We start from the raw sequence: 14069 nt of genomic DNA, 5'->3' as shown, positions 1-14069 counted from the left end.
ATATTATGAACCAATCAAATCAAGCGTCAACTCATTGGTAGTTAAATCGTCAGTGTACCAGTGCTCGAAATGGAAAATTTTACGAACCGGAGCGCTTGAGAGTTTCCAAAAATATTAAAATATTTCCTTATCTAATTTAATGCATATTTTATAAAAGTAAATGTGTTTGATTTTGTGTTCTATGGCCAAAAGCTAGGTCAGACGATCAAATTAACTTGTCCACGAGACGGAGCGATAATCTCGGGGATTTAACGAACCGGAACTACGCTCCGGTCCATTTCGAGCCCTGCAGTGTACCTATTACCTAATTGCTATTTGAAGTCGACGATCGTTGAATTTGATCTGCGAGTCTGATGGTGTAATTAATTCTATAGAATAAAGTTTTTTTGGGGCGACAGGTCTGCAGTTTTCAAAGATAAAAAAGCAATAATTTTGTCTTATAAAAATATAGACAAAATATTACTTATCATGTGCTGTGTGTGGTACTATTAATAATGTATTAAAATTTTCGACTTATTTCCATTATTATTACCAATCCCCTAAATTTACTACCAGTATCAACACAACAAAAATGTTATGCCATAGACAAAAGTTGATACAGTTGGCAACGAATATGAGCGAAATCGAAAATAAATGGCGTTCAAAAAGGCGGTTAAATTGTTGTTGTGCATAGAATTTGACAGCTACACTTTTTAATATGAAAAATATTAGTAGTTGAAGGTTTCCTACAACTTTAAAAGTTTATTTATCAGCTGCGAAACATACGTAATGAGTTATTTGTGGTGTTTCAACCCGCGTGTGCATGGATGACAAGTTAAAACAAGTACAATATGCGCTCATTAAGAAGTACGCGTAAATTAGAAACGTCTAAACTATCTAAAAACAAACAAGACGAAAACAGTTCAGACAAAATGTGTCAAAAGCAAAACAAATCGACTAAGGTTACCACAAGAGCGACCAGAAGGCCAGTTCTCGCAGATAAAACAAATTCCGCCTCTGATTTAAATGAATCGTCACCGGGTTGCGATGTTGCGAATTCTTGCAAAACTAGGCCAAAAAGAAACCATAAAATGCCATCACGACTCACAAATCACGAGTTAAGTCCCTTGATCATTCGAAATAAAGGCAAACCTAAGTATTCCAGTACTCCTTTGTCCGCTGAACATGTAAAACCGAAAGTGACGCAGTCCAAACGAAATAAAATCAGTTCAAACGCGAAAGATTTAACACCTTTGTTGATAGATAAGTTAGCCATAGAAAATGAGATAACAAGTCTGGATTCTGATAGTAAGGTAAAAAATTCTAAACCAACAAATACTAGATCTAAAAAAGTAGCAGTATCTCCAGTATTATGCGATCCTGATGTGCCAACAACTCACTCAAAATATTCATTTATTAACAGATCCAAAATAATTGACAGTTCTGTAATTTTAGAGGTCGATAGAAGTAATAAAATATTACCACAGGACAATGTTTTGGCCACTAAAAGTACTGTCGCAAGTGTGGCACCAATTTATAAATCAAAGTTGTCACTCGGCAATTCAAAAAGACAATCTGTGGACAGGCTCGCTCTATACGAATTCGAAGTTGATCCAACAGAGTCACCTGCCAAACCTAAAAAGAAACAAGTCAGAAAGAAAGCACCGCCGAGGAAAAAGAAAATTACTGCCGAGAAAGATAATGACGCAGCCATGAAGTTACTCCTTGAACAGTTAAAAAAAATACAAGCGTCCGTTCTACTTAAGAAATTGGCCGCCAAAAAGAAAGCTAAACAAGATACATTAAAAGTGCCGCAGGCTGTTTTTCCACCCCCAGAAAAACCTGCACAAGTGCTTTCCAAAGTTCAAGACCAATTCTTTCAAAATCCTCAGCCTTCCACTTCTAGTGATCAGAATTCTGGTTATATTCCAATGTCAAATGAAGAAATTTTAAATATGTTACCGCCTCCTTCGCCTGTCGATTCAGTGTATGCTGAAGATTTGCCCAATGATGACTGCAACGACATACCAGAGTCAAATTTTTCATCAGATGTCGCTCAGAAGTCAAGTTTCTTTATGGATATGCCGGTCGCAAGTAGCAGCATGATAATCCACGGAGATCTGAAACCGGCTGCTAGTCCATGGCGGGTCAATTACAACAATGAACAAAAGAAATGGCCGTACAATTTCCACGTAAAAGCTTCCATGACGCCATCATATCAAAGAGATACATTCCATGTTTTAGGCTTGGATGATAAAAACAATATAATGGAAGGAGAGGCCTGTCCTAACAACAATAATCATGCTGATGATGAAAATTGTGCGCAACACGTCTATGAATCCGAGGTGAATGCAAAGAACCTGAAACAAACAAGTATTTTGAGCTTCTATGAAGAATCTATGAAGAAGACAAATAAAAAGAATGTAGCGAAAACTTCCACTGAGAATTATAGCTACGAAGAATATCTCGCCACTCTGCCGAAGAGTCCTTCCAAAAGTAATTCCACCAACGAAGAATTGCCAATGAGTAGTGTTCCATCAGCTGCCTCTGAACCGCTACCACCCCCGCAAGACGGTCAGTCAAACGCTGTTAAAAATAAACCCGCTTTAGAGAACTGTTTCGGATTTGATGATTCCGATGAGATTGATCAAGAAAATATTTCCCCGGTTAAAGCTCCGAAGCTTAAAAATATCAATATGATTCGTGGGGGTGGTATCAAGACGAAAGCAAAGAGAGCCATTTTAAAAGAAAGGAATCAAATGCCATCAGGACCGACTAGAGTAATTACGAGACGTGCAGTGAATGCTATCGCCATAATTGAAAGCCATGTTGAGAAAGAAAAAGAAAAGGAATTGAATGAGATTATTGTTGAAAATGAAGGTACTTTCAAGAGTAATGATTCCAGCAGTTCAAACCAGGAGGAAGAGTCAGTTCCGGAATCTTCTGGAATGATGGAAAGCGAAAATACTGACACTAATATCGCTCTGTTTGACGATCCAGTAGAACCAGAGTTTGTGCATTTTAATAAGGTAAGAGTCACAAGCATTACCAATTTTAACTATTTCAGCACATAACAATAAAATTTATGTAAAAAAAAAATAACTCCTGAGTAAAAGACTGTCAACATAATATAAGTGAAGCTTAGCGATCGGCCACAGTGACAGGCGAGCAGCAGGACGGCAGCGGCGGGTACAACTCAAACGTATAACCGTGTGTGATTTGCCCCAAAAAAGACTATACGTTATACGTTTGAGTTGCACACGCCGCTAACCACATTGTTCTTGCACTTATAACGGTTTGGACTATATCTAGAAAGAGACTTTATGGGCCTGTATTGCAATACATATTACTAATTCCACATTGTTTTTAAAGTGGTTGAATTGATAATAGAAAAATTAATACTCTCCAGTGGCGAAGAGTGGAGGTGAGCTGTGGAGATCCAACAAAAATGATGCACACTTTTGTCAGTCACATTGCAATAATACACCTGTAGATTAGCTGCCAAACACATCACTTAATTAACTATTTTTTTTATTCAGCTAATAATTCACTAGATTTAAGAATGTAACATTAAGTTTATTGAACATACATAATTTTGAAAACAATTTTGAGAAAATATATAAATCCGTGACGTCAGTTAGTAATTAATGTAATTACCTACTTCGGTTTAAAAATACAAAAGCCGATTGCCAATAGTAACTCATTTCGGAAATTGCTTTAGAGAAGTTGTAAGGACCATTAGTTAAAATTTGTCGCAATTAGATATGATACCTATATAACTGTGTGGTCAATGTGCGTGGGTGTGAAAACCGAGAGACACAGGTTCGATTCCTGCTGGGTGTCATATTTTTTTATTGGTTATAAATATATATTTTCTCAGAAGTGTTTTCAAAATTATGTATGTTCAAAGATCACTTAATTACGTAATTCACTTAATTTGTCTGCTGAGTGAGAGGGCCACATGCTAACATCTGACATGTAATTCAATACTTTTATACTGGAATATGTTTAGTTCTAAATTCGAACACCTGCCGATTTATGATGGTACGAGGGTGGGTCAATAATTCCTTAGAAAAAAGCATTAAAACAGTTTTTATTTTTGTATTTTTTTTTTATTTCTCAACATAATCTCCTTGGAGCTCAATACACTTGGTTAGACGTTTCTCAATTTTTTTTAAACCGTCAGAAAAATAAGTTTTCGGAAGGTCCTCAAAATAAGCATTTGTCCGATCGATGACTTCTTCATTTGAAAAAAAACGTTGTCCACTTAGCCATTTTTTTAAGTTTGGGAAAAGGAAAAAGTCACTGGGGGCTAAATCTGGCGAATACGGTGGGTGGTCGACCAATTCGAACTTCAATTCTTCAATTTTAGCCATTGATCGTAAACATGTGTGAACACGGGCATTGTCCTAATGAAAGAGGATTTTTTTCCTGTTTAAATGAGGCCGTTTTTCTTCAATTTTGTTTTTTAGCTGGTCCAATAAAGATGCATAATAATCCCCTGTTATTGTTTTTCCTTTTTCCAAATAGTCAACGAAAATAATTCCACGTGCATCCCAAAATACAGTAGCCATAACCTTACCAGCTGATTTTACAGTTTTCGCCTTCTTTGGACATGGTTCGCCTTTCGCAATCCACTGCTTTGACTGTTCTTTCGTCTCGGGAGTATAGTGGTGTATCCATGTTTCATCTACAGTCACAAAGCGACGAAAAAATTCATCCGGATTGCGTTGCATGAGCGACAACAGGGCTTTAGAGGCCACCACCCTATTGCGTTTATTGTCGACTGTGAGCAAACGCGGCACCCATCTTGCAGAAATTTTTTTCATGCCCAATTTGTCATGTAAAATAGAAATGACGCTACCTTTTGAGATCCCTGTAACCTCAATTATCTCACTCAACTTTAATCTTCGGTCACTTAACACCATATCGTGGATTTTATTGATCATTTCTGGTGTAGTCACCTCTACAGGACGTCCTGAGCGTGGTTCATCCTTTGTTGATGTCCGACCACGTTTAAATTCATTTAACCAGTTATAAATAGTTGCAAGTGAAGGAGCAGATATGCCGTGAACTAAATCCAACTCATTTTTTATTTCCTTTGCTGTTAACCCTTTTATATTAAAATGTTTAATAACAGCTCTAAACTCAATTTTCTCCATTTTCCATTTTTCCATTTTCCACAAGCAAATTTTTTTTTTAAATGTACGAGAAACACACAACAACCCGACCAATCTGATTGAAACTTCGCAGCATACTGAATCGGTAGTGCCGCTGCATGAAAACAAACCGCTTACAGTACTAGTCGCGCCACCTGTCGGCTTTTCTAAGGACTTATTGACCCACCCTCGTATATCTATAGTAGGTTATTGGAAGGTTTGTTGTTATATTATGCTGTTTTTAGGTAAAACAAGAAAATTTGTCTGCATACTAGGAGAATACTTGTGGCACATCGGTTGAAAAACTAACATGCATATTTAAATATGCTCAAATCAATTTAAAGACTACAAACATGTGAAACTACTTATTAAAAACCCTCTACCTAAAATATTCTGCAATTCTATTAATAATGTGAATTTATTTTTTCAGCCATCTAGGCGGAGTTATGAGATACGAAAAAGACCTCACGTAAAATTCAACATTGAAAGGAATTCAGAATACGAGCACTCCGCCAATGAAGATTCTGATGACAGCTTAAATCCAACAATCGCTTCGCACAAAGCTAAGAAAGCCACCAAAAAACCGATTAAGCGAAAGAAAAACATGAAGTCTAAGAAAGAGGTGAGTGCTTCATATTTTTGTATTAAATAGGGTAACCTCATCATTTGATTTCAAATGAATTTTTTTAATAATTTGCTACTTTACGGTAGTGAATCATGGCAAATGTGCGAATGCTCAGAGCAACCGTATACTGAGCTTCGAGAACAGATGTTTGCGACGGATACTGGGTGTGCAGTGCATGACTTTAGGATTAATGAGGAGCTCAAAGAACACACCAAGCAGCCTCTCACCACGCTGAAAGTAAAGAAACGACGTTAAACCTGGTTCGGCCGCATGCTGCGGATGACAGAACAGAACCTTATCCTGGCTTGCCTGTTCTTCAACCCAATCAGATTCCGGTGTCCTGGAAAGTCACTAAATACTATCTATAGAGTGTATATGGTGGAGCTATGGGATACTGGTATGACCTGGAATGATGCAAGAAAGATTCTTGGAGGCGCCGCTTAGTGTCCATATGCTCCAACTATGGGGCGGATCTGATCGAAGAAGAAGAGATGTATAAATTTAAATTGTCCACTTTGTGGAGGCACCCGTTTCACAGAAATGTTACCCTAATATTTATACTTACAAATTGTATTTAAATTGAATTGAAGTCACAGATGTAGTAAATAGACAGATAGATTGTTTCTATATAGAAATATTAATATTGTGCAAACAAGAGTATTAGTGAAGCAGCATATTATGAACATCATATAAACAATCTTTAAATGGTTTTTAACTGATACGTCGAGAGTCACTAGTCATTTTGTTGTCTTGATTATTCTTTATCTATAGACACGAAAACATCAGGAACTAACATATAATTAGCACAGCGAGGATCTTTGCGATTGCTAAATTTTTGACAGTGATTGTAAAGCCGGGTACTCATTAGCGAGCCATAACTGTGGCCGTTGCAGATACTGTAATCAACTCTAGATGTGGACGCGACGTCAATGATTTCCATGTAACCGATGACGAGCTGCCGTATCCGCAGTGTTCGTTCTGAGCTGAATTATGTCAAGAGTAATTTTTGTCTTTTGGGTCCCATAACACTCTTATTATTTTTGTAAACATCAATTGAAAGTAGGCATTTCTCCTCATCCCAGTCAGCAGCAGCCATATAAAAAGATGTACAACACTATCTAAGTAATTTCACTGTTCGCGGCGAGTAACGGGTATCACATTCAACGTCCACGAGCGACTGCGAGCCTCACTTTGATTCACGGCAAAAAATGACAAATGACCAATCGCTGCGAGCGTGCCTCGAGCTGCTCGCGAACTAATTATTTGGTGTCCATACTGGTCAACGGTCACAGTTACAGCTCGCTAATGAGTACCTCGCTTAAGACACCATCACTTATAAAACTCACCTAGAATTTAGAGAACAAAATATGAAAAAAACATACGTCTTGTACACACAATGCAGTAGTTATGTAGCATGCAAAAAAACGAGGATCAAATACCGTCTCAGTGAACATTCACATAATTGTTACGTTGGTAATCTGACAATATATTCCTATTTGCTCTCCTTGATTGGTTGACTAAATGACTGACAGATAACCTAAGTGGTACCTACCTACCTTTAGATCGTGGTGTCCATATTATCCACCCGCTGAAGGAATATTTTAACACTAAAAATAGATTAAAAGTACTTGGATTGGACACTGGATGATAAATCAATTTGGTACAATGAACTTTATCTTTAACATATGTCAACAGAGATTATGCTCTCACGTTTCAGAATAAAGAAGCTGATGATTGGGCTGCAGGTTTCAACTCCATGCTGGAAGAAGTCGATGAGTTTACGCTGCGCATTGAATGAAGAAAATATTTGCCATTATGAACGTGTTTTCGGAAACATTGATATTTATTTTTGTATACAATTTTGCTTTAGGGCAACACTATTGAATAGCACTGAACAATGACATTTCTGTCGTGCGATGCAAGATGGCAATAACGAATTTTTCATTGTTTCATTTATATTGATTCCATGGAAGACATCTTGTGCACGGGTTCTCAACCTATAGCTCACGACCCCCAGGCGTGTCACAGGGTGTTTTCTAGTGGTTTTTTTGACACTCATTGGACAAAATTTCATATTTACAATAGTGTATAATCTATGTATGTGAATTTAGAATTTATATAAATCTTACATAACTCGTTCACTGAACATCGGAGAATTACAAAACTAATAATTGTAGAACCAAAAATATGTCAACAATGAATGGTCAGTAAAAATATATTTTTTGGCCAAGACAATAGAAGAAATTATTCAACAATAAACTGAATGTAATGTTTGCTAATTTAAAAGTAGAAGCACATCCAGTGTGAAGAAATGTAACAATTATTAATAATCCACGTGTAAAATCAGAGTGAAAGAAAATCTACAAACTGCAAATTCAGATGTAAACATAGATGAAAATATGATTCATCATCTACAATATTTATAATTTTACTTTATATATATTTCTAATATCTTTTTTTCCATATTAAAATACCCTTTTACATAAATGTGGGAGGGGATCGCAGGTTAGTTGGCTATTATAAAAGGGGGTTGAGAACCCGTTGCTTAGTGCCTTTCAACAGTTTGTTATCCCCATTATGTATAGTGAATATTTCTAATTCTGTTTTATTTTTATGATTTTGAATTTTATTAGATTTCCATAATTATTTTAATTAATAGATTTAGATCGCCCTCAGGCATTTTATACAAAAATTATACACGTAAAAAGTAAGATAATTTTAAATTTTTTCTTGGTTTCTGGAAAACCAAATGAACAACTAGAACAAAAATTTGTAATAATTTATTATTAAACTTCGAACAGTTACAAAGTGTGCTATATTATTGACTCTTCAATGCATGTTGTGCTATGGATTTACTAAGTAGTAACTACGACTAAATCCATTGCACATTATGAGCTGTCCCAATGAGATTTTTTTTTTGATATTGCAATAAACCTTGGAGTTCATGAGAAGATCCTAAGTCGAAAAGCAGTGAAGAGATTTTCTCATCACTAATCTATCATCTAGATTTAGCCTATAAATAAAAAAGTAATACATATAGGACAATGTCATCATCGAATTTGGTAAACCGACACCTTTTTATGACATTTTCCACCAGTGTCTTCAACATATCAGTCATTTAAATCTCGATTTCTTGGCAAATGTCGTGTACAATGTGCATGTTTTGTTCACATAGATTATCTATTTCAAGTACCCCTTCAGAAAGAAATCTGCGGCTACTATATCGGGACAACTTGGTGGGCAGTCGCATGTCGCCAAAATGGGAGATTAAACAACTAAGGAACAACTCTTTCAAAACTTGTGTTTGTCTTGCGGTTTCCGATATGTTGCCGTCCGGTTAAAACCATATATTTTCAATTCCAAGTTCTTCCATTTCTAGCGTTCGTTCATCATTGACAGTTTATATAACAACATTTAAATTTTCTGAAGCAAATAATTTTAGGTTAATTTTTAAATAAAGATTAGAAGCATTAGTATTCGTATGCAGACAAAATAGCATTTATGTATATTTTATAAGAATTTTTACTTTTATAAATACGTATTTATTGTGATACAAATCATCTTTCGAATAATTATTAAATCTAGTTTGGTAAGGTTTTTAATGTATGTTTTTAACATTTATATAAAAAAAATTCTTGTGCATTTTGTATTCTTTCATTATATTATCGATATACGTACTTAGGTTTATTTTTTTATATTTAATTATCAAAGATTTTACAGCACGGCATGCCTCTTATGGCGTCAATATTGTGAAAAAAAATTTCAATTTGTATAGATTTATGTTCGTTTGAGGGGTAGTTTTGAATCGAGTGTGCTTGCTTGAATCTATTAGTCACAATATATCGTCACCTCAATACTACAACTAGATACATAACTCTGATTTGGTCATTGTTGGGTAAATAAAATTTAAACTTTACTTGATTAACATAAATCTTGGCTATAATTATTATTTAAAATAAAAATGGAAAATTGTACTTGTCTAATTGTGAACAATTAAATAATATTCAATTGTATGAAAAAATATTGTATATTATTTCGTCTCTGTTCTGGCAGAACACACTAACTGGAGAATACTAGTTTTGAGTAATTTGACTTTGAAGTTGTTAAAATGTTTGAAATGATCATGTGAGTTTATTAAGTAATCGTAAAAAGGATGACTTTAAAATAAAGACTGTTTATTTATTCAGAAGGTTTCCAGACGGTAAAGTTTGAAATAAGGAACATTTTGGTATAACTAACTCAATATGTCATTTTTACGAATTAGTGTCTTCTGCCAGAACAGTGACGATTTTATGTATTTAATACATTTATGGTTTTAAAGTTATCAAACATTTTCAAACAGAAAATTAATACTGTTCCCATTAACATCTGACTAATTTTATTATATTCTAGATAAGGAAATGTAGAATCATATTCAATAGCTATCTCAAAAACAGTGAAAATCAAGTTACATTATCTAGTTGTAATATTGAGGTGACTTTAATATAAATTATCTCAGTTTTGTGAAAATGTTTCTATGTGTATTATCAATGCATGTCCAATCACAAGTATATTTTAATAGTATAAAATGAAATTTTTTTAAATAATTAGCAATTCAAAAGTTTTCTATATAAGTAATTATGTTATTTATTTAAAAGATGGCGTCCAAGCTGTTAACTCAATAATGACTGATTGAAAATTGCATTTAAGCGATCAACTATTGCCATTTATGTTTTATTAACATTATTCTAAATTAACACAAAAAAGTTTGATGGTGTCATATTTGTCGTAATTATTATTTTTTTTGCCAACAAAATTTGTGCCATCGCAAATGATTATTCGTGTCAAAATTTATAAACATTGTTTTTTATGTTATTTATGGTCACTTATTATTTTCACAATACTATGTACAAAAACCCAGCACTTGACTTTTATAGAAATAAAAAATTACAATAAATTCTTTTTTGTTTTTTATTTGAAAAATATAACATTCTCGTAACAATCTTATTTTAGAGCTTAACATAGTTATTACAGTAGTAATACATCAACAATAAAATTAGTATAGTAAACGCTTCACAAATTAAGTGTTTTTGGGCAACAGTAATATTTCACGACATTCAATATTTAGTGTAAAATTGAATCAAAAAAAATGCAGGCTTCAACTTGTTATGCCTACGTTAGTGTTCTTGATGGATGGATTCCACTGTCGACAGCTGGTAGCAGAGCTTCAAACCGGAACTGAACCAAAAATCTGAAAAACCGTTATTTTTCTCTGAATGAAAAATGGAACCGAATCGGAAAAAATGTTAGTTTTTTCCAATGACATTATTAATGGACAACACACTCAATACAGTAGCTAGCAAGTAAATTCGCACATGTATAGGTAGATATCGCACAATTTCCATTATGCGATATCACGCATCGGAAATTTATAGCAATATGACTTTTATTGTAATGGCGTTAGAACAGTGTTTCTAGTGTCAATGTTCATTTGAGCGAACCCGCTCGAACCGAACCATTCGGCAGACCCGACAAAAAGCATCGGGAATTTATAGCAATATCACCTTTATTGTAATGGCGTTAGAACAGATTATCCCATTCGGCAGACCCGACAAAAAAGTGAGTCATTTTTTTTCCAAATGCTTCGTCCATATTAATGTCATTGGTTTTTTCGGTTCGGTACATGTACAAGCACTGCGCGTTAACATGATCTTACTCCCTACTTCTTGGCCCTTGTACTCTTACACTCTTGGGTCACTCACTACCATCCACTCAGAGCTGAACGGAAAACCGTAAAAACTGCTATTTTTTTCGGAACTGAACCGTTATAATATAATTTTTTACTTCAACCGAAACAAAAAAAATAACGGTTCCAAGCCCTGGTTGGGAACATAGTGAAGCATTTTACTGGTCGTAACCGTATGTTCAAATACATTTCATTGGAATTATATTGTACAAATGACACAAAAACAATTTGAACTGTTTCCTCGAGAAGATAGAGAAAGAAAAATCAAATAATTGAACCACGGTGAATAATATGCAAACATCAGAGCTGGCTGAGGCAAGGTTCCTAATGCCTTAGTATAAACCCTGCGCATCTTGTAGAGCTCCATAACACTGGGAACAACTCAGACCAGCGACAGAAATGAAATTCTCAGAGGACTGCATAGGAGAAGAAAACTATAGTTGGATTAATTTTATTCATGTAGGTATTAGTTATCTTAGTCTGTTGAGGTTGCAACCGTGTTATCTTTTATAGGTTCACCGCCAACCTCCATAGGTTTAAAATCATCTTCCATAGGTTGAAGGTCACCTTCTGTAAGTTTACTGTCATCTTCCATAGGTTGAATGTCACCTTCCATTAGTTTATTGTCATTTTCACAAGGTTTACTGTCACCTTTTATAAGTTTAGAGTCATCATCTGTAGATTTACTATCTTTCGCTGCTTTCTTGTCATCTTCCAAAAAATCACCAAATCCATCTACTCTCTTTTTCATATCCGCGTCTGTCTCTTGCATTTTATATTTGGTCTTACCGTCCCAAATGTCAGCGGTCAATTGCCGTTTTCCGAACCACCTCCCGTTAATTAATTTTACAACGCTGTCGGCTTCCTCCGGTTCCTTCATAGTAATTTGAGCTACTCCTTCAGGATGACGATCGTATAACACGACTCTCTTGACTTCACCGCATTTGGAACATTCCTCTCTCATGTCTTGCTGATATTCCAATAGTAATTGGACCTCGTTATCAAACAACGACGGCTCGAACAAGTTTTTAATGATGACAACTTTCTCGTGTTTAGCACGCTCGCCTCTCATCTTCTCCGGTCGCCAATCAAACAGCTTCTCCTGCATTTTTTTCTCTTTTTCCTTATCCTTTCTCCTCTTCTTTTTAGGTTTCAACGCTGGATTATAGTCTCCCTTCATCTGGAAAGACGCTTTCTGCACACTTAAATTATGATTTCTTATTGAATAACCGTCTAAAATGCTTAAAGCTAAATCAACAGACTCAATTTTGATATAAGTACATAAAGCATCCCCTTTTAGTTGTTGAGAGTTAGGTTTAGTGTAGAGTTTAATTTTCATTTTCTGTGTTTTTGGATCTCTCATAACTAAGCCGCATTTTTGCATAATGTCAACAAACTCCTCTTCCGTTATATCTAAAGGCAAATTTGAAACATAGACTTTTGTGTTTTGTTCCTCGGCTATTTCAAACCATTTAGGTTCTTCAGGTCCTTTCCTTTTCAAATCTTTAGTTTCAACAACTTCTGTTTCACTCTCAATAATAACGGGGGTAGCAATTGCAGGTGCATCTGTGAAGCCATATGACATTTGATATTGAGCTAAGAAATCTTCATCTACTTTTGGAAACCAGGCATTTTTGTCATAATCCCAAACCATTATTATACCATCGGAATCTGTGTAAGTACCGTGAGCATTGTCACTGTCCATTGAAACAGCAGGTTGACATGGTTCGATAGAGACATCTTTATCCTTAGTATTGTCTCTTGAAGTCCATTCATTTAGCTCTTTGGACCAAACATACTGCTCATTAGTTGAGGGGTCAGTATAAATGGCTTCGTCGCCTACATAATGAATGTATTGGGAATATTCAGTATAACTGTCGGCTGTCGGCGGTGCGCTCGATTGTTTGTTATCTTTGACAATATCAGCATGTTCTGAATTCACATTTTCTGTGGATGATGACGCAGGTTCAGTGTATTTCGATTTTTCGATAGTGGATGGTGCCGGCACCGGCTTCGAATTGACTTCAGGTAAATCTTCATGTATTTTTAAATCTTTCTTTTCGATTACTTCAACAATAGACGATTTCAGATTTTGCGCTTCCTGGATTAGCTTTTCAGATGTTTCTTCGCTCAGCTTGATTTTAAAGCCGAATTTAGATTTTCTGTCTGTCATTGTGACTAAAATATATTTTAATAACTTTTACACGAGCATTTTTAAGTTGAAGAAACGTCAAATATCCCAATGTGTCAGTTACTCAACCCATAGACTAATATTTTACGTATATTATCTATGATCAATATACTTTCAGTTATATTAGTCTATGCTTTCAGTATTGCCACCTTTCTATAGCTACGTCCCCATTTAGTCACTTCAACGCCGACTTCCTCTTCAACTTTTAAATTCTGGTTTTACACCGAGAAGTTTTGTGCATGCGCAGAGGAGATGAATCCATTTTACTGTCTACATTCGTTCATCACAGCTTACACTTCGTTGAGTCATAGATTATACATCGAAATAGATTCGCAGGTGATGAATAAAATTATTCACGGTAATACAGCGCCACCACGGAGCGTACGGGAA

The 14069-nt window shown here is 35.2% G+C and overlaps 2 protein-coding genes across 2 annotated transcripts; one reads left to right on the top strand and one right to left on the bottom strand.

Annotated features, from left to right (window-relative positions):
* Window positions 1-619: 619 nt before the first annotated feature.
* LOC147071271 (uncharacterized) lies at window positions 620-7944 on the top strand. Its single transcript, XM_085948054.1, has 3 exons — window positions 620-3008; window positions 5569-5760; window positions 7481-7944. Exons 1-3 carry the CDS (start codon window positions 831-833, stop codon window positions 7559-7561), a joined length of 2451 nt encoding a protein of 816 aa, XP_085804180.1. The 5' UTR covers window positions 620-830; the 3' UTR covers window positions 7562-7944.
* Window positions 7945-10719: 2775 nt separating this feature from the next.
* barc (RRM1_TatSF1_like and RRM2_TatSF1_like domain-containing protein barc) lies at window positions 10720-13805 on the bottom strand. The gene is made up of 2 exons (XM_085948055.1): window positions 12140-13805; window positions 10720-10993 (listed from the first exon to the last, which is right to left on the bottom strand). The coding sequence occupies exons 1-2, from the start codon at window positions 13659-13661 to the stop codon at window positions 10920-10922; spliced, it is 1596 nt and encodes a 531-aa protein (XP_085804181.1). The 5' UTR covers window positions 13662-13805; the 3' UTR covers window positions 10720-10919.
* Between the last annotated feature and the right edge of the window lie 264 nt (window positions 13806-14069).

This window comes from Rhyacophila brunnea, unplaced genomic scaffold (assembly GCF_057557595.1).
Source record: "Rhyacophila brunnea isolate RB1 unplaced genomic scaffold, BYU_Rbru_1.0 scaffold_20, whole genome shotgun sequence".
NCBI classification, from domain to species: domain Eukaryota; kingdom Metazoa; phylum Arthropoda; class Insecta; order Trichoptera; family Rhyacophilidae; genus Rhyacophila; species Rhyacophila brunnea.
Note: the sequence above shows the minus strand (reverse complement) of the source record. Positions and strands in the feature narration are given on the sequence as shown.